The 27442-nt window shown below is 37.9% G+C and overlaps 2 protein-coding genes and 1 long non-coding RNA gene across 10 annotated transcripts in view; 2 read left to right on the top strand and 1 right to left on the bottom strand.

Annotated features, from left to right (window-relative positions):
• LOC131102391 (CUGBP Elav-like family member 3) overlaps positions 1 to 4084 on the top strand; it is a 30567-nt gene extending 26483 nt beyond the window's left edge. For 4 of the 5 annotated variants that reach the window (XM_058048035.2, XM_058048034.2, XM_078791909.1 and 1 more), the window contains one exon: positions 3428 to 4084. The gene's annotated coding sequence lies outside the window, so the exon portion shown is untranslated. Of the gene's footprint in view, positions 1 to 1339; positions 1445 to 3427 lie in introns of all 5 variants that reach the window. The other variant, XR_013627657.1, reaches the window with a different exon arrangement.
• Positions 1 to 7547, bottom strand: part of LOC144899513 (uncharacterized) — a 15616-nt gene extending 8069 nt beyond the window's left edge. Inside the window, exons 1-4 of one of the 3 annotated variants that reach the window (XR_013627660.1) lie at positions 7210 to 7547; positions 5771 to 5949; positions 4132 to 4256; positions 3470 to 3565 (exon numbers count right to left, since the gene is read on the bottom strand). This is a non-coding gene — a long non-coding RNA (uncharacterized LOC144899513). The other 2 variants (XR_013627661.1, XR_013627659.1) reach the window with 2 other exon arrangements.
• Positions 6752 to 27442, top strand: LOC131102392 (ceramide synthase 2-like). 2 transcript variants are annotated; one of them, XR_013627658.1, is made up of 12 exons: positions 6752 to 7145; positions 13585 to 13758; positions 13850 to 13967; positions 14919 to 15037; positions 16165 to 16222; positions 16314 to 16364; positions 17595 to 17687; positions 19478 to 19606; positions 22911 to 23017; positions 24590 to 24743; positions 25683 to 27152; positions 27325 to 27442. XR_013627658.1 is itself a non-coding variant. In XM_058048037.2 (11 exons), exons 2-11 carry the CDS (start codon positions 13586 to 13588, stop codon positions 25830 to 25832), a joined length of 1152 nt encoding a protein of 383 aa, XP_057904020.2. In that variant the 5' UTR covers positions 6752 to 7145; position 13585; the 3' UTR covers positions 25833 to 27442. The 2 variants fall into 2 exon arrangements, 1 of the variants encoding a protein (XP_057904020.2); XM_058048037.2 differs by having other exon boundaries at positions 25683 to 27442.

Raw genomic sequence — 27442 nt, 5'->3', positions numbered from 1 at the left:
AATATTTAAATAATTTTAGTAGCTATTTTACAATAATACAATTATTTTTAATTATTATATGTATAACATACGGTATACATTAATTATTAATTCCCAACAATTATATTAACACTGAAATTGATAATTTTAGATAATTATTTTAAGAATTATTACTTCTATTAGTTATAAGTTAGTTATTCAAGTTATTATAATTATACTTATTCTATTATTACTACTATTTCAACTTTTTTTAACTGTATTCCCATACTATTTTCACTTAATTCTTGTATACTTTTTCCACAACCTAATTTTCCAGAAATAACAACTTTATTTGTTGTCTTGTTTTTCACAATATAAAATATTCAACCTTTATGCTACAAAAAATTTCCTCATAATATTGACATTCGTTTCATAAAATCAACTCTATCTTGTTAGATATTAATATTTAGATTTTATTTTTAAATTTTTCCATCTTTGCTGTTGTTATTTTTGTTTACTTGTTAATTATATTTTCAGAATGTGTCAAGGACCAATGCTAAATGCTAAAACAGATCCGTGGAGATATGTAAACCTCTGACCACAGGTCTGGTTACATTTTATCAATATATTACAAGGATTAGTTTCAGGCCGTGTCCACACAAACATAGATATTATCACAAAAAAAAAATTGAAATTATCAAAATTTTGCTTCGGTTTAAGTACATTTTCCAGTTAGGTGCTTCTTGTTGTGTTATTAATAGATTGTGTGAGTTCAACTGTGTTCTTAATGTATTTTTAATCACAAAATATCTGTGTTAGCATCTTATTAGCTTGGTAACAAAATGGCCACCGGAACCAGAGGTCAGCTACGTTATGCCGCGTGTCTACGATGTCATCGGTGGTTGAATTTTAACACAAAACATGCATTTAAAAATGCATATAAATGATGAATACAAGGGATGAATTTAGCATTTAAGGTTACTTTTATCCTCATTGAAGACATGATTGTTGACAAAGACGCAATGTTGCAGCGAGATCAACCACCTTCCTTTATTGTAGTTAGTTATTTCTTGAATTCAATAGTGTTTTTCAACTTTTTTAATCAAAATGCTAGCATGTGCAATTGTCTTTGGACACGTTTTCGCTGCATCTGTGTTCGTGTGGACTTGGCCTCGGTGTTTTTAGTCGGTTGCAGAGTCGGTATCAGATATCCTGTGTAGTGTTCTGTCACAGCGTTCAATGCCACTGCTGTCTGTCATGAATTTTTCTTTGACTTTTCATTTATTGTTTTTGTGCTGTGCCATATTTTGCCATTTTTTTGTCCCCCCCCTCCCCTTCCAACCCCGTCCCCGAAACAAAAAACCTCCACATCACTATGAAGACTGTCCCGTCTCCATACATATATGGTGGAGATGTGCGTCGCTATGGCTACGGTTGGTTGCTTAGCAGCCACATAAAGCGTCCCCCCCTTCCTTCTCACGGCGTCGTAAGTCAATTGGCCTGTGTTGGTTGCTGTGGCGATATTGCCTGTGATGGTTGCCGTTAGCGGTTTTTCTTTTTTTTTTTTTTTTTTTTGGGGTCCGTTGCCTTGATTCACCATGCTCTTAAGTGCATGGCGGGTTACCGTGGCGACCAGCCATTGTGTTTGGTGCGTTGTGAGTTTCCTCTTTATTATTTTGTCCTGGTTTTTAATCCTTGCAACGGCTGATCAATAACAGTCACTTTACCTCAACATATGTAAGAAATTGATTATCATGACATGATATTTTTTTTCCAACCCTCCAAATTTTCATACAAAGAAAAATAATTATGTAATAGATTTTTGGTTATTTTGTTTTTAATTATTTCCCCCCACACTCTGTCATGATTATCATTCTTACACATTCCCTTTGTTTAGTTGGTGGGTGTGGTAGTTTTTTTGTAAGGACATGAGGGTTTTTTTTTTTTGGTTGTAATACAATTCCGTGTGATTTTGTGCCTGAATTTTGGCTGTTGTGAGACTGGAAAATGTACCGAATGTGTTTTTGTCTATGTAGTGGACAAGGTCATGTTTGTGACGGTGTGTAATGATGTCATTGAGTGCTTGAGTGTGAAGATTGTTGTGTACAGTAATCCCTCGTTTATCACGGTTAATTGGTTCCATACCCGAGACTGTGATAAGTGAATTCAGTGAAGAGGGACGACTGTATACGTTGATGTGCAAAAGAAAGAATAGTAGTAATGATGTCTTTTATTTCTGAGACACTCACTGGACTGAGAAGGGTTTTTTTTTAGGTAAAACTGCTGGAATTGAGGAACTGCATTCCTCTCCAGGAATTCTGGGAGACCAAAAACATCCAATCATTTTCTACCGCTTATCCTCACGAGGGTCGCGGAGGGTGCTGGAGCCTATCCCAGCTGTCTTTGGGCGAGAGGCGGGGTACACCCTGGACTGGTGGCCAGCCAATCACAGGGCACATATAGACAAACAACCATTCACACTCACATTCATACCTGTGGAGATGGCCGAGGGTGGAATTGAACTCAGGTCTCCTAGCTGTGAGGCCTGCAAGGCAACCACTTGTGCAACTGACTATATTATTATTTCATATTATTTAATGTACCCGAAGAAAACCCACGCATGCACGGGGAGAACATGCAAACGCCACACAGAGATGGCCGAGGGTGGAATGGAACTCGGATCTCCGAGGCGTGAGGTCTGCTAACCACTCGACCGCCGTGCAGCCAACATCCAATCATTGCCATTGAATACTGTCGCTGTCCAACTGATACAATGCCATGCTTTTTGTTCATTTTTTTCCGCATAATATTATGTATTTCTTTATTATTTTAAATATTTAAATATTATTTAAATATTTAAATATTATATAAATACTTAAATATTTAAATATTATATAAATAATTAAATATTTAAATATTATTTAAATACTTAAATATTATTTAAATACTTAATTATTTAAATATTATATAAATATTTAAATATTATTTAAATATTTAAAATATTTCAACTTTATGCTGCAAAATTTTCCTCACATTATTTTATTCTAATTTTATTACGATTTAGATGCTTGTGTTCCATTTTTTTTTTAGCTTAGCTCGCAGCAGCAGGTTAAGTGATCAAGTTCACATAGACAAATACACGCGTGTCCCCGATCAGTAAATATTCATCAGTAAAATATTCAGTATTTTTAAGCAACCATCTCCGATGCGTACTTGCACCATCCATCACACCGCAATCCCACATTAAATGGGATACGATAATGCGGCTACAAAGACATTGGCCTGAATTCCTCCCAGAATTCCTACCGTGCACGTTCATTGATTTGCCTGCCAAAAGAGATGAGGGTCTACCTTTTGTAAGACTTGCAACACTATGACTGACATGCATGGACACCACATAACGTGATGACTGCACCATCGCTACTTGTTTCATTTGTGCTTTCTCTCTTCTCTCTCCCGACTTCTTTAGGAGTTCAATCAAGAAAAACAAACAAACAAAAAAAAAACACACCTCGGGATGTCCCAGCCTTGTTTGGTCGTCTGACCGCGACCGCATTAGCACAGGAGCGGCACCTCACAAAGAGCAGCTTCACGTGCTGTACGCGCACTGGGGGCGACAGGGAATACATATGATGTACATATACGCCAGTGTCGGCATCATACATGTCAAAGGAAAAGCATATCGCTGGTGGGCTGTAACACTGAACAGGGTTCTACTGTATAGTGTGATTTGTGGCAAAAGTGAACATTCATTCTCTATGACTGCCATTGTTTTTTTTTGTTTTTTGTAGTTAGATTGACTGATATGTCCACAAAAAAAACAAAACAAAGATGATTGAATACATTTACTCCTGTTGTACATACTTTGGTTTGACCCCCCCCAAAAAAAAACAACCTTTCAGGGGATGGGATATTTTCTATCTTTATGTTGTATGTTTCATTTGTTTAGTCATCCATTTGACGAGGGGGGGTACAGTATGTGAAGACAATGAATAAACTTATTACAGAGTTTTTAATGACGTAAATGTAAGGAAGTTTAAAAAGGTTTCTTTATTTATTCTCTACAGTTGCTGTTTTAAAACAATAAAGTACGATTTAGGAAGAAAAATGGACTGGTGTGAACTCTTGTTGCATCGCCTCAAATGAGAAGATAAGGATGTTTCTCTAACTTACCGTCTTTTGGATGCACAAGTCATCCCTCGCTCCATCCTGGGTTTTCCAAAATGATCCTCGGGGCATTCAGTCGATCACAACCGGACCGTTCATCCGAGCAGGCGTCGTCATTTCATGCTCAGAGACTAGGTAGGACACACACCAACCAGATTAGGTAGGACAGCGCTAGTCTGGTTCATGTTCAAAGACCAGGTAGGACACACACCAACCAGACTAGGTAGGACAGCGCTAATCTGGTTCATGCTCGAAGACTAGGTAGGACACACACCAACCAGACTGGGTAGGACAGCGCTAGTCTGGTTCATGTTCAAAGACTAGGTAGGACAGCGCTAGTCTGGTTCATGTTCAAAGACTAGGTAGGACACACACCAACCAGACTAGGTAGGACAGTGCTAGTCTGGTTCATGTTCAAAGACTAGGTAGGACACACACCAACCAGACTAGGTAGGACAGCACTAGTCTGGTTCATGTTCAAAGACTAGGTAGGACACACACCAACCAGACTAGGTAGGACAGCACTAGTCTGGTTCATGTTCAAAGACTAGGTAAGACACACACCAACCAGACGAAGTAGGACATCACTAGTCTGGTTCATGTTCAAAGACTAGGTAGGACACACACCAACAAGACTAGGTAGGACAGCGCTAGTCTGGTTCATGCTCGAAGACGAGGTAGGACACACACCAACCAGACTGGGTAGGACAGCACTAGTCTGGTTCATGTTCAAAGACTAGGTAAGACACACACCAACCAGACGAAGTAGGACATCACTAGTCTGGTTCATGTTCAAAGACTAGGTAGGACACACACCAACAAGACTAGGTAGGACAGCGCTAGTCTGGTTCATGCTCGAAGACTAGGTAGGACACACACCAACCAGACTGGGTAGGACAGCGCTAGTCTGGTTCATGTTCAAAGACTAGGTAGGACAGCGCTAGTCTGGTTCATGTTCAAAGACTAGGTAGGACACACAACAACCAGACTAGGTAGGGCAGTGCTAGTCTGGTTCATGTTCAAAGACTAGGTAGAACAGCGCTAGTCTGGTTCATGTTCAAAGACTAGGTAGGACACACGCCAACCAGACTAGATAGGACAGTGCTAGTCTGGTTCATGCTCAAAGACTAGGTAGGACACACAACAACCAGACTAGGTAGGACAGCACAAGTCTGGTTCATGTTCAAAGACTAGGTAGGACACACACCAACCAGACTAGATAGGACAGCACTATTCTGGTTCATGTTCAAAGACTAGGTCAGACTAGATAGGACAACTCCAGTCTAGTTCATGCTCAAAGACTAGGTGGGACACACACCAATCAGACTAGATAGGACAGCTCTAGTCTGGTCATAATATTAACACGGGCTACTGTGGTACTCAGGTCTGAATCCCCAACGTCACTTCCTGTACATATCTACTATAATATCTACTATATTGAGTAATGAGTGTAAAGGTGGCTATAGGGGTGTTATACCATGTCTAGAGGGCTCTAATATAAGGTAAAAATCCTATTTAGAAGGTCCTAAACGGGTTTTCTATGCTCAAACTACGACAATATTCAGTTTATTAATATTAAAATGGACTCATTAACTGCCATAAAGTAGGGATTCGTGTAAATTCAAATAAAGCAGAGTAGACTTACTGCGAGATGATGGTGAATATGCATGAATGTGAAGAGACAGCTGGTGTGTGCACACGGAGTCTGCCAAATGCATCCTGGGTTTGGCCTGATGTGTTCAAACACGCTGGCTTTGGCATGTCTGAAGTACATATGAGGGATGACGAGTGCCTCGTACGTACTGCCGGGAAAGAAAAACAATCCTGCAGCAAACATAACGACAAATAAAGTTGTAATGTTATGAGAACTGTCATAATTAATAAGAAAAACAAGAATAAACTGGTAACATGAGGGGAATAATATGAAGTAGTTATTTATTTATTAGCTAATATAATTATTTAATTGAGTCAATATATTAAAAAATATTTTTATGACAATTTTACATAGAAATCTTAATAAAATGAGCACAAATAATGTAATTTTAATAGCAAAAACATGATATATTAAAAGAAAAACAGTTTTCCTCTCAATAGTTTGACTTCTAAAATGGCTTATATTTTTGGTTATTTTTAGTTTTATTCCTGAATTTGACAGAAAAAAAAATTAATTAAATAATACCTTTAAAATGTATTATTATATCCACAGCTATTTATTTATTTGCTAATGTAATTATTTAATTGAGTCTATATATTTAAAAATATTTTATTGAAAAATTTACATAAAAATCTGAATAAAATTAGCACAAATAATGTAATTTTAATAGCAAAAACATGAAATATTAAAAGAAAAACAGTTTTCCTCTCAATAGTTTGACTTCTAAAATGGCTTATATTTTTGGTTATTTTTAGTTTTATTCCTGAATTTGACAGAAAATAAAATTTAATTAAATAATACCTTTAAAATGTATTATTATATCCACATTTACACATTATATGTATATTATATGGACCTAATCCTAAAGTATGCAGCACGGGTTTACATTGTTTTCTGCTGCCCCCTAGAGGCTAAACGATGAATGGCATCCATACAGTGGATTAAACCACCCCTCATACTGGGAAGCTCACGTCACTTTTACGGTTTTACCACCCAACCACCGCCCCCGGCCCCGTTTACCACTCATATGAAGTACCTTGGTGTATCTGTGTACTGCTTGGATGTTAGCTAGCCATACTTTAACCAATACACCATATTACTTGAAATCCTACTTAATAGGCCGAGTTACCGTGGGCGTCCAAACCAGCTATCCCCCGGAGAATGAGACGAACCTGAGCTGCCACCGGAGGAGGGAAAAGTCGCTATTTGTAGCCCCGTTTAATGTTCAGCAAGTCGGAGTGTCTTTCATGAGGGAACTCGCATTGAATTCCGTCAGCTTGAACAGGGAACAAAAAGCGATAAACATCCGCAGTGACGCCGATTGTTACGAGACAAGACTATACCTGCCCACATAAAGTCAACTGAGGTAAGTTGGCAGCACCGTTACACGATGGTCACTTTATTTAAGTAACAAACTCAAGAAAACTAACCTTATTTCCACCGGAACTGGCTTCATATTTCAGCGGTGCGACTTTAATGAGAGTTTACAGCGGAATGGAAAACATCAAAGTTTAGCTAGCAAACGTCATGTTTAGCTTGGGAAGCTAACTAGCCCGAGTTTACGCTATTTGTGCCATTTTTTTTAAAAGAACAAACAAAATCATTAATGGCGTCAATTAATAACAACTGACTGGGGAAATATTGCATTCATTCAGGTGTAAAAGTTTTCTAACTAAACTTCGTTCCTTATCAGAGTTTATTTGACGTGACAAAGGTCATGTAAACTTAGCTAATGCACGCCATTGGTAATAAAAACTATTCAATGCTAGTTTTTTAGGAGGGAAAATTTGTTTTCGTGTCATCCCACTGCCTGGTTCCGCTACATCCGGGTGACTCCCCGCGTGCGCCACGTGCACGTGATAGTCCTGTGTGTGTGTGCGCGTGTGTTTGTATGACGAGCCACTCCCTAATAATAATGGACGCAAGACGACGTACGTAGAAAAGCAGTGACAACACAGGAAGTGTTTAAATATCAGCTAACAAGATGCTTTTTTTTCCCGGCATTCTATTCTCAGCTTGTCCGAGTTATGAACCCACAATGTTATCCTTTTTGGTCGCTACCCAAAGATCATTAGGGTAAGGAAGGTATATCCAAACTTTGAGAGTTTTGCCTTATTCGTCGCCATGATGGACCGGTCACTGCACATGCGCACCAGACACTTTATCCAGTGAATTGAGTACACGGTACACTTCAGTAGGTGACTGTCAATGAAAGTACTTTATCCTACCTTTTTCATGTTTGAGTGTGTAAAGTACACAGTAGTTCCGTGTGTTATCAGTGAAAGATAGTGATTTGTTGACGTTTAGCTTCTTATATTAAGTGCGGATGGATGGATGGCATTAAATATGAACAACAATGTACAGCGTAAACACTAAATAGCACAAATAATAGTATCATGAGGAAAAATAAGGACATGAAAAAAAGAGCTGATACTTATAATCCATTTTTTTTCAGCAAAACATGGATTAAATGTTGTGTTGTGGCAGTTGCGTACAGTCCCTGTTAGAGAGAACACTGTATTGGTTGATCGCCAATAAATAGAAGAATAGAACAATGCAACCCATTGTTTGGATGTGGGACAATCCCTGCACTGCGTGATGTGTGTGTGATGTGTGTGTGTGGGAACGTACTGGGGCTTTAATACTGGTTTGATGTATTTTTATACTTTGCATACTGGTTTGCTTACATTTTAATCATTGGTTGACTTCCTATGTAAAATAAGCGACTACACAAAAGAAGACAGGTAAAACTATTGAGGATAAATGTATTGATACTAAAGTGAATTGACTATAAAGAAGCCAATTGAAAACATTAATTGAGAGATAAGCATCTCCAGAGTAATTTATACTTAACTATACTTGAGCAATCACTTATTAGTGATAATCAAATAAATTAACAATTATTTTCTTAGTTGATAAATTGGAAGTTTGTTGTTTTGATCAGTCGAGTAATCAGGGAAAATGTAAATTGTTATTTTACAATTCAAAAAGTGCAATAAAAATGTCATAAAATAATTGCAATCAGAAAATGAAAATGGAATTTCATTTTTTTTAAGTGTACAAATATTTCCGCTTTCTTCCCATAGTGACTTATTCCCAGAATATTTTGACTTTATATTTTCTCAAAATGTGAAAATGGAAGCTTTATTCGTTGTTTTGCTTGGTTGTCATCATATTACAACTTAAAAAAAGTATTTGCCCTCTAAAAAAATACAAGCAGATATTATGAGTTTTTTTTCCTCAATATTATGACGGATATAAAATTACTTAATTTTGTTTTAGCTTTTAAATTTTTTTCAAAATTATTTTAATAATTATAAACCACCAAATTTTCTTCATTTTTTGCTGTTTTATAAATTGAAAATTTTCTTTAAAAAAAATAATTTTTAGTTCAAATTTTTATTTTTTTTTAATTCAAAAAGTGCAATAAAAATGTCATAAAATAAATGCAATCAGAAAATGTAAATCGCATTTTGTTTTTTTTTTTAAGTGTAAAAATATTTCTTATTCCCAGAATATTTTGACTTTATATTTTCTCAAAATTTTAAAATGGAAGCTTTATTCGTTGTTTTGCTTGGTTGTCATCATATTATAACTTTAAAAAAGTGTTTGCCCTCTAAAAAAAAATACAATCAGATATTATGACTTTTTTTTCTCAATATGATGACTGAAGTAAAATTACTTAATTTTGTTTTTGCTTTAAAATTTTTTTTTAATTATTTTTATAATTATAAAGCACCAAATTACTGTCCTTTTTGTTTTTTGTTTTACATTTTTTTATGTTTTATGAATTGAAAATTTTCTTTAAAAAAAAAACAAAAAAACAATTTTTAGAATGTGCACCACAAGCCACACATTGGACCCCTCTGCCCTAAATGGACCAACGTTGGGTTCCAGTTCAACTATAAAATACCTTTTTAGTGTGCACCCAGATCCCAGAATTCTGAATGGAAAAACCTCCAGTCGTGAACATTTTCAAGCTAAACCGCAGAGAGGCTGTTATCTGCTCACCTGTTTGCTCACCGTTGTACTTCTCGCACCACAATGAGGTCGATTAATGATTGTCACAGATTGGTGACAAGTCACCTGCAGCAGTCACAATGACTTTATAACTGGAGTGTAATGGCTTAAAGTCCAGACCTTCAACCCAACCCCATCTGGTCACATTCCAACCCCCCCCTTGGCAGCGTATTTTTTTTTTTTTATCTCAAAAGTGACGACCAGTGAGGTTCTTCTGCTATTTGGGGACTTAAAAGTGAAAGCACATACCCACACCCACCCTCAGCCATCTCTGTGTGGAGTTTTGCATGCTCTCCGGTTTCCTCCCACATTCCAAAAACATGCTAGGTTAATTAGCCACTCCAAATTGTCCATAGGTATGAATGTGAGTGTGAATGGTTGTTTGTCTATATGTGCCCTGTGATTGGCTGGCTGGCTGGCGACCAGTCCAGGGTGTACCCCGCCTCTCGCCCCGAAGACAGCTGGGATAGGCTCCAGCACCCCACGACAGTTTCACTCGGATACTGTGAACATCCGGCAGCAACACAACATTTTGGCATGACTACTATTTTGATGGAAAAATATACTGAACCAGGGCTGCACAGCGGATGGGTGGTTAGCACACAGGCTTCACAGCTAGGAGACCCGAGTTCAATTCCATCCTCGACCATGTCTGTGTGGAGTTTGCATGTTCTCCCCGTGCATGCGTGGGTTTTCTCCCACATTCCAAAAACAAGCTAGGTTAATTGGCGACTCCAAATTGTCCATAGGTATGAATGTGAGTGTGAATGGTTGTTTGTCTATATGTGCCCTGTGATTGGCTGGCTGGCGACCAGTCCAGGGATTGTTAATGATGGTCAAAATTCCAAAATAAGCGTACTTCCCCTTTAAATGAACAAAGCAAGAATAGAGCTTGTTTGTATTTCTAAATAAGGTATTTTTACTCACTTTTCTGTCTCTACTACGAGGTTATGTTATTTTCCTACGCTTGTCTGTTATGTAAATGATATGCAAATTACCCTTGTAGCGCCTTCGAGGTCAGCCAATAGCTAATTTGGCAACAGCGCCGGCGGTTTCCGTGTTCAAAAAAAAACGTAGCTGTGGCGTGTTGACTGTACCGTACTGTAAATCCAACTGCAGATTGACGTTCTCAACATTTCGGTTGTGTTGTGTCATCGGCGGAGCACCTTTAGGCACCTAGGAATTACGTAATCGTCTCAAATAGTTTGAACTTGTTGAAGTCGTTTTTTTTTTTTAATTCTGTGAGGATGAGCCTTCTGCAGGGTAATTTAGATGAAACATAGTGCGTACTTCCCTGTGTACAGTCAGCGTGTAGCCGTCCAACAAGTTCTCAACTTTTGGATCGTCTTCGCCGATGAGGTAATGACGTGACTTTTTTTTTTCTAAATTTATTTGAATGCGGATTTTTTTGGAATTTTAGGCATTAAAAACAGTAAACAATTTGGTTTTTCACTATTTTGATGACATAATTACGGCACGGCGGTTGAGTGGTTAGCGCGCAGACCTCACAGCTAGGAGACCCGAGTTCAATTCCACCTTCGGCCATCTTTGTGTGGAGTTTGCATGTTCTCCCCGTGCATGTGTGGGTTTTCTCCGGGTACTCCGGTTCCCTCCCACATTCCAAAAACATGTTAGGTTAATTGGCCACTCCAAATTGTCCATAGGTATGTATGTGAGTGTGAATGGTTGTTTGTCTATATGTGCCCTGTGATTGGCTGGCCACCAGTCCAGGGTGTACCCCGCCTCTCGCCCGAAGACAGCTGGGATAGGCTCCAGCACCCCTCGCGACCCTCATGAGGATCAGGATCAGATCACTTGTTTGGGACATTTAGCCTTCATGGTATGTGTTAGCATGCTAACAATAGCATGCTAATGTTAGCATAGTAGCATTTTTTTTGCAATTTCCATGGGATAAAACATACTGTAGGTATAAACATTTTCATAACACTATTATCATGCTAGGTGTTAGCATGCTAAAGTTAGCATGTTAGCATTCTTATCATGCTAATATTATCATAATAGCATTTTTATCCGTTTTCATGGGTAGACACTTGATATGAACACTTAGCACTATCATGGTAGGTGTTAACATGTTAACATTAGCATGTTAGCATTGTAGCATTTTTGCCATTTATAAATAATAGCACGCAGACCTCACAGCTAGGAGAACTGAGTTTGATTCCACCCTCTGGCATCTCCAAATTATCCATAGGTATGAATGTGAGTGTGAATGGTTGTTTGTCTATATGTGCCCTGTGATTGGCTGGCCACCAGTCCAGGGTGTACCCCGCCTCTCGCCCGAAGACAGCTGGGATAGGCTCCAGCACCCCTCGCGACCCTCATGAGGATCAGGATCAGATCACTTGTTTGGGGCATTTAACCTTCATGGTATGTTAGCATGCTAACAATAACATGCTAATGTTTGCATAGTAGCATTTTTTTTGCAATTTCCATGGGATAAAACATACTGTAGGTATAAACATTTTCATAACACTATTATCATGTTAGGTGTTAGCATGCTAAAGTTAGCATGTTAGCATTCTTATCATGCTAATATTATCATAATAGCATTTTTATCTGTTTTCATGGGTAGACACTTGATATGAACACTTAGCACTATCATGGTAGGTGTTAACATGTTAACATTAGCATGTTAGCATTGTAGCATTTTTGCCATTTATAAATAATAGCACGCAGACCTCACAGCTAGGAGAACTGAGTTTGATTCCACCCTCTGGCATCTCCAAATTGTCCATAGGTATGCATGTGAGTGTGAATGGTTGTTTGTCTATATGTGCCCTGTGATTGGCTGGCCACCAGTCCAGGGTGTACCCCGCCTCTCGCCCGAAGACAGCTGGGATAGGCTCCAGCACCCCTCGCGACCCTCATGAGGATCAGGATCAGATCACTTGTTTGGGGCATTTAACCTTCATGGTATGTTAGCATGCTAACAATAGCATGCTAATGTTAGCATAGTAGCATTTTTTTTGCAATTTCCATGGGATAAAACATACTGTAGGTATAAACATTTTCATAACACTATTATCATGTTAGGTGTTAGCATGCTAAAGTTAGCATGTTAGCATTCTTATCATGCTAATATTATCATAATAGCATTTTTATCCGTTTTCATGGGTAGACACTTGATATGAACACTTAGCACTATCATGGTAGGTGTTAACATGTTAACATTAGCATGTTAGCATTGTAGCATTTTTGCCATTTATAAATAATAGCACGCAGACCTCACAGCTAGGAGAACTGAGTTTGATTCCACCCTCTGGCATCTCCAAATTATCCATAGGTATGAATGTGAGTGTGAATGGTTGTTTGTCTATATGTGCCCTGTGATTGGCTGGCTGGCGACCAGTCCAGGGTGTACCGCGCCTCTCGCCCGAAGACCCTTGTGAGGAAAAAGTGGTAGAAAATGAATGAATGAATGAATTACTGTATATCATACAAGGTTGGTATTTAATTGTGTGTTTTAATTTTTTTTTTGAAGATTACATTTAATTCGACTTTTCTCAGGATCTGGGTGCTGTTCCCTGAATTTACATTTAACAAAAACTGGCCTTGTCACATTCAAGCATACTTTTATGGCATGATTAAGGTTGCCAGAATAGGCAGTACCCTACAATTAGCCGTGTCTTAGCCTTATGTAATTATTGTCTTCCAGTCAGTGATGATAATAATCTCACAGCATTGAATGGAGATTTAAATGACTTGCTTACCCAAAGCGGGATTTAACAGCATCCATAAATCATTTTCTCCTCTTAAATATTCAGGATGTTGTCTTGGCTAAGTGAGTGTCTATGGGCAGACTGGATTTGGTTCCCGGGGGGCTTCGGATGGGCCGACCTCAAAGACTCCAAAGACGTGGTCCTGCCTCAAGCTCGGGACCTGTGGGCTTTTATCCCTATGGCTCTCTGCTTCCTGGTCATTAGGCCGATATTTGAAAGGCAAGTTTATTTTTTATTAGATATAATTGCTTCTTTGTGTGCATGTTTGAGAAGTACCCCCCCCCCCTCCCCCGTGGGTGTTTCTTTTCAGGTGGGTAGCGATCCCGCTGGCATCTCTGCTGGGAGTGACTGACAAGAGACGTGTTTATCCTCTTCCGAATTCCACACTGGAGGCGTTTTTCTGCAACATATCTAAGCATCCCACGCAGGTACAATAACATAACATAATTAGAGTCCAAAGGCGTACCTAAAAATATACAAAGAAGTACCAATATGAGTATGCATGTTCTCCCTGTGCATGCGTGGGTTTTCTCCGGGTACTCCGGTTTCCTCCCACATTCCAAAAACATGTATATGTCTATTAGTTTATTTAGCCATGTTTATGCTTGCAAAAAAAAAAACCCACTAAACTCATCACACAGTAGCTTAACACTCCAAAGGTGTACCTAAAAATATACAAATAAGTACCAATATGAGTTTTGAAGTTTCCCATTCTGCATTGTGTCTGAGCAAAGCAGTTCATTGGAGGACATGCGGCATAGAAAGTGGTTAGTGCGCAGGCCACACAGCTAGGAGACCTGAGTTCAATTCCACCCTTGGTGTGGAGTTTGCATGTTCTCCCCGTGCATGCGTGGGTTTTCTCTGGGTACTCCAGTTTCCATAAACATGTCAATGTCTATTAGTTTATTTAGCCATGTTTATGCTTGCAAAAAAAAACACTTAACTCATCACACAGTAACTTAACACTCCAAAGGTGTACCTAAAAATATACAAATAAGTACCAATATGAGTTTTGAAGTTTCCCATTCTGCATTGTGTCTGAGCAAAGCAGTTCATTGGAGGACATGCGGCATAGAAAGTGGTTAGTGCGCAGGCCTCGCAGCTAGGAGACCCCGAGTTCAATCCCACCCTCGGCCATGTCTGTGTGGCGTTTGCATGTTCTCCCCGTGCATGCGTGGGTTTTCTCCGGGTACTCCGGTTTCCTCCCACATTCCGAAAACAACATGTCTATGTCTATTAGTTTATTTAGCCATGTCTATGCTTGCAAAAAAACACGAAACTCATCACACAGTAACTTAACACTCCAAAGGCGTACCTAAAAATATACAAAGAAGTACCAATATGAGTTATGAGTTTCTCGCTCTTGTATTTGTTCTCAGACCTCTTTAGAAAAGCTAAGCAAGCAGACCGACTGCTCAGTGCGACAGGTGCAGCGATGGTTCAGGCAGCGGAGGAACCAGGACCGACCTAGCAAGATCAAAAAGTTCCAGGAAGCCAGGTAATTCGAAATTTAAATTTTAACAATTGTTAACTTTAACAATCCCTATCCCCTACTTTTTTCTGTGAGTGAATAATTTAGCTTCCAATTTGCTTAAATTAAAATTTTTATTTTAACAATTGTTAACTTTAACAATTGTTAGCAATTGGAAGCAAATTGGAAGCAAAAATAATTCACTCACAGAAAAAAGTAGAAAATAAGCAGGTTAAAAAATTTAAATGATGTGAACTAATTTTAATTTTAATTTTAATTTTAATTTTAATTTTAATTTTAATTTTAATTTTAATTTTAATTTTAATTTTAATTTTAATTTTAATTTTAATTTTAATTTTAATTTTAATTTTAATTTTAATTTTTACATTTAATCAGTTCACAGTTCCACATGTCCAAAAGGAGTAGGAAGAAGCAAAGCTTATTAAATCCTACCCCTCCATCTGGTACTTTTACAATCAGTAACTGTTACATTTGTTCACTTCCTGCTTTCCTAATATAATTTAAAGTTTTTTTTAATTTCAATTTAAATGTAAAAATTTTAATTTTAATTTTAATTTTAATTTTAATTTTAATTTTAATTTTAATTTTAATTTTAATTTTAATTTTAATTTTAATTTTAATTTTAATTTTAATTTTAATTTTAATTTTAATTTTAATTTTAATTTTTACATTTAAATTGAAATTAAAAAAAAACTTTAAATTATATTAGGAAAGCAGGAAGTGAACAAATGTAACAGTTACTGATTGTAAAAGTACCAGATGGAGGGGTAGGATTTAATAAGCTTTGCTTCTTCCTACTCCTTTTGGACATGTGGAACTGTGAACTGATTATGGGATGCATTCAATTGTAATCTGATGCATGTTCAAATGAAATAAAACCATTACCATTACTAAATGTATAGGTCATAAAAGCAGTAAAAGTCCCCTTTAATACATGCAAATGATCCATGCCAAGTTCTTATCAAAGGTACTTCTGCCACCATGTAGCCGTTTTTATGGCTTAAAACCGCTTTATAAGTGACTATAAATAGTGTCAAAGTGAAAGTGAAGTCATGTAGCATACAATGTAATGTTCAAATAACAATTACTTCCTGGAAGGCATTACTCATGACAAAAACATTTTCTCTTTACAGTTGGAGATTTACCTTTTACTTTGTTGCTTTCTTCGCCGGCCTGGCAACTCTTATTGATGTGAGTGTCAAAGTATAAAATCAATGCATTCCGCTTCGTGAAAGTGGAATCTAATTGGGATTACTAACAATTGTTTTTTTTCTCTTCTTAGAAACCATGGTTCTATGATATGAAGAGGATGTGGGATAACTTCCCGAAAATGGTACGCTAATAACTCTCTAACTTTGTTGTTGTTGCTGTTGCTATGTCTGTTAGTTTATTTAGCCATGTTTATGCTTGCAAAAAAACACTAAAATCATCACACAGTAACTTAACACTCCAAAGGTGTACCTAAAAATATACAAATAAGTACCAATATGAGTTTTGAAGTTTCCCATTCTGCATTGTGTCTGAGCAAAGCAGTTCATTGGAGGACATGCGGCATAGAAAGTGGTTAGTGCGCAGGCCTCACAGCTAGGAGACCCGAGTTCAATCCCAGCCTCGGCCATCCTTGTGTGGAGTTTGTGGAGTTCTCCCCGTGCACGTGTGGGTTTTCTCCGGGTACTCCGGTTTCCTCTCACATTCCAAAAACATGCTAGGTTAATTGGCTTTTGATAACTTCCCGAAAATGGTACGTTAATAACTCCCGACTTTGACTTTGTTGTTGTTGCTGTTGTGTTTCGGCAATCAATGAACGGTTCACTGCAAGGAACCGAACTCGACTCGGGCATCCATTAGTTTCTTGTTCTCTGTACTCGCTTCGTCAATTGTAGTTCATCCTTTGGAAAAGAAAACAAAATTAGAGTCACACTCGGAAACTGAACATCCAGCAGCAACACAACATTTTGGATGAAAAAAGTCAATGAGCTACATTGAGAAGCGTTTGTTGACTCTGCTTTAGCCGAGAGGTGTTACGGCGCTATAAATGTCTTTTTTTTTTTTTTTTTTTTTTTTGCAAATTTACTGTTCGCTTTCAAAAAATGAACAATGTAAAACATAAATTACAAAGTAAAAAAACACTTTTAATCAAAGTTGATAAATGATGTAGTACACAGTGGAACCCATTTATGTCGACAACCCGTCTAAGTACTTGATGATTACTAAAAAGGGCCCGCTTAAGTTGACGTTGATGTATATAAAAGCAACTGTGTATATATATATATATATATATATATATATATATATATATATTATTTTTTAATATATATAATTATTTTATCATTATATAATTAATTTATTATTATTATTATTATTTTTTAACTCATTTATTATTATTTGATATATATATAAAATACCTTTTTACAAAGGCCTTTTCTTAGCCTTTAAAAAAAATGTTTTATTGCTTAAAATTTATTATTATTATTATAATTATTATCTATTATTATATATATTATATATATATTTTTTGCAACACATTATTTTAAAACATGTTTTCTTTCCTCTTCCCACCCAGCCAGTATTACAGTGTCAATACTGGTACTACATGACTGAACTGGGCTTCTATGTGTCCCTGCTTGTGAGCGTAGCGTCAGACGTCAAACGTAAGGTAAGGCATGCGAACGGTAAATTCAGGTAATGTCGGAATAACACATTTTTTTGATCGATATATATATTATCGTCGAGTATAATGCATTTCTTTTGCAATGCACAGCGAGCAACGACGTCTGTAAGCGTGCACCGTTTTGTACAGTTTTGTTTTTTTTTATTATTATTTTTGTTTATAATTTTTTTTATTTGTTTATTTTTGCCGTATATTTTTGTTCATTCTGTTCAAAACCAAAATATTCCCACATTGGCATGTTAGCGTATGCTATCCCACGAGGTTAACTACGATAGAACCGATGTACACAGACAGCACGTCGGCATGTTTGTTCCACTTCTCAGTCATACTGTCTCTTTGTCTCAGTGGGTGGAGGCGGGGGCCATTAGCATACACACAGCAGAGAAGAGTGTCGCCTCACGAGACTGCTTTTGTGCACGTCTACGTGTTTTAGACATTGTCCCGGAATCGGATTCTGTGACTCGGAATGGAACATAATACAGTATTTCTGAATTGGGGCGGCACGGCGGTCTAGTGGTTAGCGCGCAGACCTCACACCTAGGAGACCCGGGTTGCATGCATGGGTGATCACTAAACTCATCACACAGCAACTTAACACTCCCAAGTTATAACTAATAAATACACAAACATATACCGATATATCGGCTGGACGGCGGTCGAGTGGTTAGTGCGCAGACCTCACAGCTAGGAGACCCGGGTTGCATGCATGGGTGATCACTAAACTCATCACACAGCAACTTAACACTCCCAAGTTATAACTAATAAATACACAAACATATACCAATATATTGGCGGCACGGCGGTCGAGTGGTTAGCGCGCAGACCTCACAGCTAGGAGACCAGGGTTCAATTCCACCCTCGGCCATCTCTGTGTGGAGTTTGCATGTTCTCCCCGTGCATGCATGGGTGATCACTAAACTCATCACACAGCAACTTAACACTCCCAAGTTATAACTAATAAATATACAAACATATACCGATATATCGGCTGCACGGCGGTCGAGTGGTTAGCGCGCAGACCTCACAGCTAGGAGACCAGGGTTCAATTCCACCCTCGGCCATCTCTGTGTGGAGTTTGTATGTTCTTCCCCGTGCATGCATGGGTGATCACTAAACTCATCACACAGCAACTTAACACTCCCAAGTTATAACTAATAAATATACAAACATATACCAATATATTGGATGCACGGCGGTTGAGTGGTTAGCGCGCAGACCTCACAGCTAAGAAACCCGGGTTCAATTCCACTCTCGGCCATCTCTGTGTGGAGTTTGCATGTTCTCCCCGTGCATGCGTGGGTTTTCTCCGGGTACTCCAGTTTCCTCCCACATTCCAAAAACATGCTAGGTTAATTAGCGACTCCAAATTGTCCATAGGTATGAATGTGAGTGTGAATGGTTGTTTGTCTATATGTGCCCTGTGATTGGCTATTAACTATTGATTTCCCTTTTGAGTAATATGACTTTTCAAACATTACATTCACTTCTGGCGATAGCTACTGCATGACATCACATGCTAGGAATAAACAGGCACTCTGAACTTTGATTTGGAGTTGGACAGGAAGTAACTGAGCTCTCTGTGGTTTTCCGGTACGCCGTCGTGTTGAAACGGGTTTTGCGGCTCTTCGATGAAATCACTTTTGTAGGTTTCGCATTAGACGCTGCTGTGAGAGTTAATCATTTGTTAAACTGAGGCGTCCATCAATGACAAACCATGCTTTGTGTGTGTGTGTTTTTTTATGTGTGTGTAACTTGATCTTTTTTTTTGCTGTCAGGACTTTAAAGAGCAAATAGTTCACCATGTTGCCACCATTGTCCTCATCGGGTTCTCCTGGCTGGTCAACTATATCCGGGGTGGGACTTTGATCATGTTAGTGCACGATGCAGCCGACTATCTTATGGAGGTATTACAGCCTGTTTTTAATCTTGCTGATTCATTGTTTTATAAGGTCACATAAAAAAAAATCTGAGATTTTGAGATTCAGTGAAATTTCAATGACTTTATTCTCAAAATATGAGAGTAGTTTTTTTTTCATTGTGGTCCTAATACTGCAATTTGTAGTTTTTAGTTTATTTGTAATTGTAATTTTAATAGTTTAATAGTTTTAATAGTTAATAGTACAATTATAATTTATATATAATTAGATAATTAGATAATATATACATTATACATATATAATTTATAATTAATAAATTATAAATTAATGAATTAATAATTTATAATAATTTATATAGAATTCAATAAATAAATAATATATACAGCGGGGAAAATAAGTATTGAACACGTCAACATTTCTCTCAAAAAACATATTTCTAATCGAGCTATTGACATGAAATTTTCACCAGATGTCGGCATCAACCCAAGTAATGCACACATACAAAGAAATCCAAACATTTATGTCCATAAATTAAGTTATGTGTAATAAAGTGAAATGGCACAGGGAATAAGTATTGAACACGCGTACTGAAATTTATTTAATACTTAGTGCAAAAACCTTTGTTGGTGATTACAGCCTCAAGACGCCTCCTGTATGGAGAAACCAGTCGAATACATTGCTCAGGTGTGATTTTGGCCCATTCATCCACACAAACTGCCTTCAAATCTTCAAGGTTCCGGGGGTCTCTTCTGTGAACCCGGATCTTCAGTTCTTTCCAAAGATTTTCAATTGGATTCAAGTCTGGTGATTGACTGGGCCATTCTAGCAGCTTTTTCTTTTTCTTCAACCAGTTGAGTGTTACCTTGGCTGTGTGCTTGGGATCGTTGTCTTGCTGAAAGATCCACCCTCTTTTCATCTTCAGCAGCCTGGCAGATGACAGCAGATTCTGATCAAGAATGTCTCGATACTTTTCTCCAGTCATTATTCCTTCAATGATATGAAGTCTACCAGTACCACATGCTGAAAAACAGCCCCACGCCATGATGCTCCCACCTCCAAACTTGACTGTTGGTATGGTGTTTTGGGGGTGATGTGCAGTGCCATTTTTCCTCCAAACATGTTGTGTCTTATGACATCCGAAGAGTTCAATTTTGGTCTCATCTGACCAGAGTATGTTCTCCCAGAATCTCATGGGTTTATCCAAATGTTGTGTCGCAAACTCCAAACGAGCTTCAACATGCTTCCTCTTCAAAAATGGAGTCTTGCGTGGTGTGCGTGCATGGAGGCCATGGCGGTTGAGTGCATTACTTATTGTTTTCTTTGAAACAACGGTACCTGCTGATTCCAGGTTTTTCTGAAGCTCTCCACGAGTGGTCCTGGGCTGTTGGAGAACCCTTCTGATGATTGTTTTGACTCCTCTGTCTGAAATCTTGCGAGGAGCACCTGGCCGTGGCTGGTTTATGGTAATGCCGTGTTCTTTCCACTTCCGGATGATGGCCCCAATGGTACTCACTGGAACTTTCAGAAGTTTAGAAATGCGCCTGTAACCAATGCCTTCAGTGTGTTTTGCAACAATAAGGCTGCGTAGGTCTTTGGACAGCTCTTTGCTTTTACCCATCATGCAATGTTTCTTGTCTAACACCTTGCTGGTGAGAAACCTTTTTAAAAGGCATTAATCAGGACTAAACCAGCCGATATTACTTTGCACTAATAGGGGACAGGTTAACCTTCTAAATACTGACAAACTCCAGCTGCTTTCTTGGCTTTCCAGACCTTTTTACCCCTCCTTTTCTTCATGTGTTCAATACTTATTCCCTGTGCCATTTCACTTTATTACACATAACTTAATTTATGGACATAAATGTTTGGATTTCTTTGTATGTGTGCATTACTTGGGTTGATGCCGACATCTGGTGAAAATTTCATGTCAATAGCTCGATTAGAAATATGTTTTTTGAGAGAAATGTTGACGTGTTCAATACTTATTTTCCCCGCTGTATATAATTTATAATCAATTATTTATGAATTAATAAATTAATAATTTATTATATTTATATATAATTAAATAATTATATAATTTATATGTATATATGTATAATTTGTAATTAATAAATTATGACTTTATAAATTAATAATTAATTATAATTATATGTAATTAAATAATTATTATAATTTATATGTATATATATAATTTATAATTAATAAGTTATAATTTATAATTAGTTAGAATAAATCTAAAAAGGAATGTATAACAAATGATAATTTATAATTATAATTAATGACTAATAAATTATGACTTTATAAATTAATAATTAATTATAATTATATGTAATTAAATAATTATTATAATTTATATGTATATATATATAATTTATAATTAATAAGTTATAATTTATAATTAGTTAGAATAAATCTAAAAATTAATGTATAACAAATGATAATTTATAATTATAATTAATGACTAATAAATTATTACTTAATAAATTAATAATTAATTATAATTTATATGTAATTAAATAATCTATATAATTTATATGCATATATATAATTTATAATTAATAAATTATAATTTATAATTAGTTAGCATAAATATAAAAATGAATGTATAACAAATGATAATTTATAATTATAATTAATGACTAATAAATTATTACTATAATAAATTAATAACTAATTATAATTTATATATAATTAAACAATTATATAATTTATATTTATTATATATAATTTATAATTAATAAATTGAAAATTAATAATTAATTATATTTAGAGTATTTTTTATTTTGACGCTAAAGCCCTTCAGAAAAACTAAAAAAAAAAAAAACACCAATAGTGTTCCATTTACATAACTGACTTGTATATTAACCAAGCTAGCAATTATTAATATTGCAGCAGCTACCATGACATGATTAACACGACGCGTCACTAACCGCTAGTTTCAGCGTCATTCGCAGACGGAAGAGTGGATGGCTAGCTCTAAATTTCGCTACAAAGACTCAACAAGATGCTGGAAGATACAGCCAAGATGCTAGTTTGCCATCGGGTTTTTTTGTAGTTTTTTCCAAATGCACTTGTTCAGAAGCTTAAATAGTCATCAGTTTAACTGTGGAACCTGAGAAAAAAACATGTTGAAAATATCCAATTTATTAATAAGGAATCCTACTTTACGGATATTCACTTTTCTTCTGACCGTTTTGAACGGATTAATGAGGAGAATTGATGTTCTCTGGAGTTGGGAGTTGTTTACTTTGTGGACAGCGCCTTCTCTTGTGTAGTGTCTGCCCTCTAGAGGTGGAAAAAATGCTAACGGTGGTGTGTCTTCCCATTCCAGTCAGCCAAGATGTTCAACTACGCAGGTTGGAAAAGGACCTGCAACTGCATCTTTACAGTCTTTGCCGTTGTTTTCATCATCACCCGCCTTATCATTTTCCCTTTCTGGTAAAGATCCTGTTTCTAGACTTTTTATTCTTACAATGTGTCACCAGTCAAACGTGTCTAATACATTTGTCCCTTGCAGTCTATTAGTTTTTCACACATATATTTGTTAACAAATTATGCAGTTTTGTGGCGGAATATGGTCTATTACTTATTATTAGCACAATATTTCCCCCATATTGTGTTTTACACCATAAAAAATAGTCCTACATTTATTTTATCTGCATATTTAGATTCCTTGAACATGAAAACATACAATGGAAGGGTTTTATTATTGCTTTATTAGCATGCTAACACCTGTTAGCATAATAGCACTAAGTCTATAAGTGCCGACTTTTGAAAATGCTAGACAATTATGTTGACAGGGCTGCACGATGGACGAGTGGTAAACGTGCAGGCCTCACAGCGAGGAGACCCGAGTTCAATTCCACCCTCGGCCATGTCTGTGTGTTTGCATGCGTGGGTTTTCGCCGGGTACTCCGGTTTCCTCCCACATTCCAAAAACATTTCTATTATAGAAAACAACATGTCTATGTCCATTAGTTTATTTAGCCATGTTTATGCTTGCAAAAAACACTAAACTCATCACACAGTAACTTAACACTCCAAAGGTGTACCTAAAAATATACAAAGAAGTACCAATATGAGTTTTGAAGTTTCCCATTCTGCATTGCGTCTGAGCAAAGCAGTTCATTGGAGGACATGCGGCATACAAAATGGTTAGTGCGCAGGCCTCACAGCTAGGAGACCCGAGTTCAATTCCACCCTCGGCCATCTCTTTGTGGAGACATACATTCATTTTCTACCGCTTATCCTCACGAGAGTCGCGGGGGTGCTGGAGTCTATCCCAGCTGTCTTCTTCAGGCGAGAGGCGGGGTACACCCTGGACTGGTGGCCAGCCAATCACAGGGCACATATAGACAAACAACCATTCACACTCACATTCATACCTATGGACAATTTGGAGTCGCTAATTAACCTAGCATGTTTTTGGAATGTGGGAGGAAACCGGAGTACTCGCAGAAAACCCACGCATGCACGGGGAGAACATGCAAACTCCACACAGAGATGGCCGAGGGTGGAATCGAACTCGGGTCTCCCAGCTGTGAGGCCTGCGCACTAACCACTTTCTATGCCGCATGTCCTCCAATGAACTGCTTTGCTCAGACACAATGCAGAATGGGAAACTTCAAAACTCATATTGGTACTTCTTTGTATATTTTTAGGTACACTTTTGGAGTGTTAAGTTACTGTGTGATGACTTTAGTGTTTTTTTTGCAAGCATAAACATGGCTAAATAAACTAATAGACATAGACATGTTGTTTTCTATAATAGACATGTTAGCTGTGAAGTCTGCGCGCTAACCACTCGACCACCGTGCAGCCCTTCAAAAAACTGTGTCCACAACGAAATGTATGAAAAAGTGAAGCTGTGAAATACTACTGTTTTTTTGCATTAATGGCTGCTAACAATTTGGACAACAAGCGTATTATTTCGCAATGGTGGTTTTGTGTAATGGGCCTCCGGTGGCGAGCCTAGATGGTTCTGATGGTTCTTTGTCCCCCCCATTGCAGCATCATACACGCCACGTTGGTGTACCCTTTGTCACTCTACAAACCATTTTTTGGCTTCTACTTCTTCAACGGGCTCCTGTTGGTGCTGCTGACTCTGCACATCTTCTGGGCGGTGCTCATCGTCCGCATGGTCATCAAGTTCCTCCCTGGCAACGTATGAAGCATTCATTCATTCATTTTCTACCGCTTTTTCTTCACGGGGGTTGCTGGAGCCTATCCCAGCTTACTTTGGGCGAGAGGCGGGGTTACACTCTGGACTGGTGGCCAGCCAATCACAGGGCACATATAGACAAACAACCATTCACACTCACATTCATACCTATGGACAATTTGGAGTCGCTAATTAACCTAGCATGTTTTTGGAATGTGGGAGGAAACCGGAGTACCCGGAGAAAACCCACGCATGCACGGGGAGAACATGCAAACTCCACACAGAGATGGCCGAGGGTGGAATTAAACCCTGGTCTCCTAGCTGTGAGGTCTGCGCACTAACCACTCATCCAATATATTGGTATATGTTTGTATATTTATTAGTTATAACTTGGGAGTGTTAAGTTGCTGTGCGATGAGTTTAGTGATCACCCATGCATGCACGGGGATGACATGCAAACTCCACACAGAGATGGCCGAGGGTGGAATTGAACCCTGGTCTCCTAGCTGTGAGGTCTGCGCACTAACCACTCATCCAATATATTGGTATATGTTTGTATATTTATTAGTTATAACTTGGGAGTGTTAAGTTGCTGTTGCTGCAGAGATGGCCGAGGGTGGAATTGAACCCGGGTTTCTTAGCTGTGAGGTCTGCGCGCTAACCACTCGACCGCCGTGCAGCCGATATATCGGTATATGTTTGTATATTTATTAGTTATAACTTGGGAGTGTTAAGTTGCTGTGCGATGAGTTTAGTGATCACCCATGCATGCACGGGGAGAACATGCAAACTCCACACAAAGATGGCCGAGGGTGGAATTGAACCCGGGTTTCTTAGCTGTGAGGTCTGCGCGCTAACCACTAGACCACCGTGCCGCCCCGTATGAAGCATCAAATAAAAAAAAAAACACGCCCACATTGATACGTTCTTGTTTCCTAACAGGACATCGTTGAGGACGAGCGTAGCGACAAAGAGGAGACGGAGTCCGAAGACGAAGACGTCTGCGGCGAACGCAACGGAACCGTGAAAAACGGCCACGTCCTCAACGGTCACTCCCACACCCTCAACAACAACCGTAGCAAGACGGACTGAATGGCGGACGACGGTGAGAGGAAGCTGTGCCAGATTTGGCCCCCCCACCCCACCCTCCCCGTCATGTGGTACCTGGAAGCCAAAGAGCGGGAACGTGGCGTGAAGAGAGGCAACACAAACACACACACAAACACACACACACAATATTAATAATCCAGTTTAACAATAACCATATCACCATTAAGTGCCTTTTAATACCATAATATCGTTTCTCTCTCCACCCAATCTTACGTAGTTGTCGCCACGCTGCTCTTAGATGGAAGCTGCTGACGGTTTTTTTTTTTTTTTTTTTTGGGACAGACGTTCCTCTAGTCCGAAGACACTTAGAGGTCTTTAATCTCGACGGGCTGCCTGCGACTTACGCAATAACGGTGCACAAGTGAAGGTGCACCGTCTTAGTACGGACCACTGCTTGCACAGCAAAATGATAAATGATAAGAAATTTTTAACAGTTTGTGCACGCCCGCCGAGGCCAAAAACTGAGAAATTATTTGTTGTTATGCCTTTTCTCCATGCACAAACACACACACACACACACACACACACACGTCCGGAATCATTTTAACTTTCGCCTATGCTTAATGTGTATTTTTTTAGTTCATGTGATGTTTGCTTTCAGTTTAAATGACACAAAAATAGTTCTAGACTTAAACATATGCACCAAAGGTGTCCAATGTGTCAGTGTTATTTTGGAACCTTGGTTAGTGTCATTCATTTGTCCCAGAAGGTCTGACTCTAACCAAAACGGACTCTAACCAAAAAAAAAATTCCCCATTAGAAATAATATAAATCGAATTAATTTGTTCCAGCAAGCCAAAAATGTTAACAGAAAACTCTTTTTATAAAAAAAAAAGATTGCTACCAAGTCCGACACTGTCTTCAGGGGAGAGGCGGGGCCCTTGCCAGTATTCAAAGACACTGACACAAAAATAGTTCTAGACTTAAACATATGCACCAAAGGTGTCCAATGTGTCAGTGTAATTTTGGAACCTTGGTTAGCATCATTCATTTGTCCCAGAAGGTCTGACTCTAACCAAAACGGACTCTAACCAAAAAAAAATTTCCCCATTAGAAATAATATAAATCGAATTAATTTGTCCCAGCAAGCCAAAAATGTTAACAGAAAACTCTTTTTATAAAAAAAAAAAAAAATTGCTACCAAGTCCGACACTGTCTTCAGGGGAGAGGCGGGGCCCTTGCCAGTATTCAAAAACACTGACACAAAAATAGTTGTGTAGACTTAAATATATACACCAGGGGTGTCCAACGTGTCAGTGTTATTTTGGAACCTTGGTTAGTGTCATTCATTTCTTCCAGGAGGTCTGACTCTATCCAAAACGGACACTAACCAAAATTTTTGTTTCCCATTAGAAGTAATATAAATCCAATTAATCCGTTCCAGAATGCCAAAAATGTTAACAGAAAATTCAATTTATAGTTTTAAAATTACAATAAACGCTCGCATTAAAGCGTCATTCATTTGTCCCAGGAGGTCTGACTCTAACCAAAACGGACTCTAACCAAAAAAAAATTTCCCCATTAGAAATAATATAAATCTAATTAATTTGTTCCAGAAAGCCAAAAATGTTAACAGAAAACTTGTTTTATAG

This window comes from Doryrhamphus excisus, linkage group LG7 (genome assembly GCF_037039965.1).
Source record: "Doryrhamphus excisus strain RoL-2023G ecotype Guam linkage group LG7, RoL_Dexc_Guam_v1.1, whole genome shotgun sequence".
Lineage (NCBI taxonomy): Eukaryota > Metazoa > Chordata > Actinopteri > Syngnathiformes > Syngnathidae > Doryrhamphus > Doryrhamphus excisus.
The sequence above is the reverse complement of the archived record's forward strand: the minus strand, read 5'-3'. Positions and strand labels throughout refer to the sequence as shown.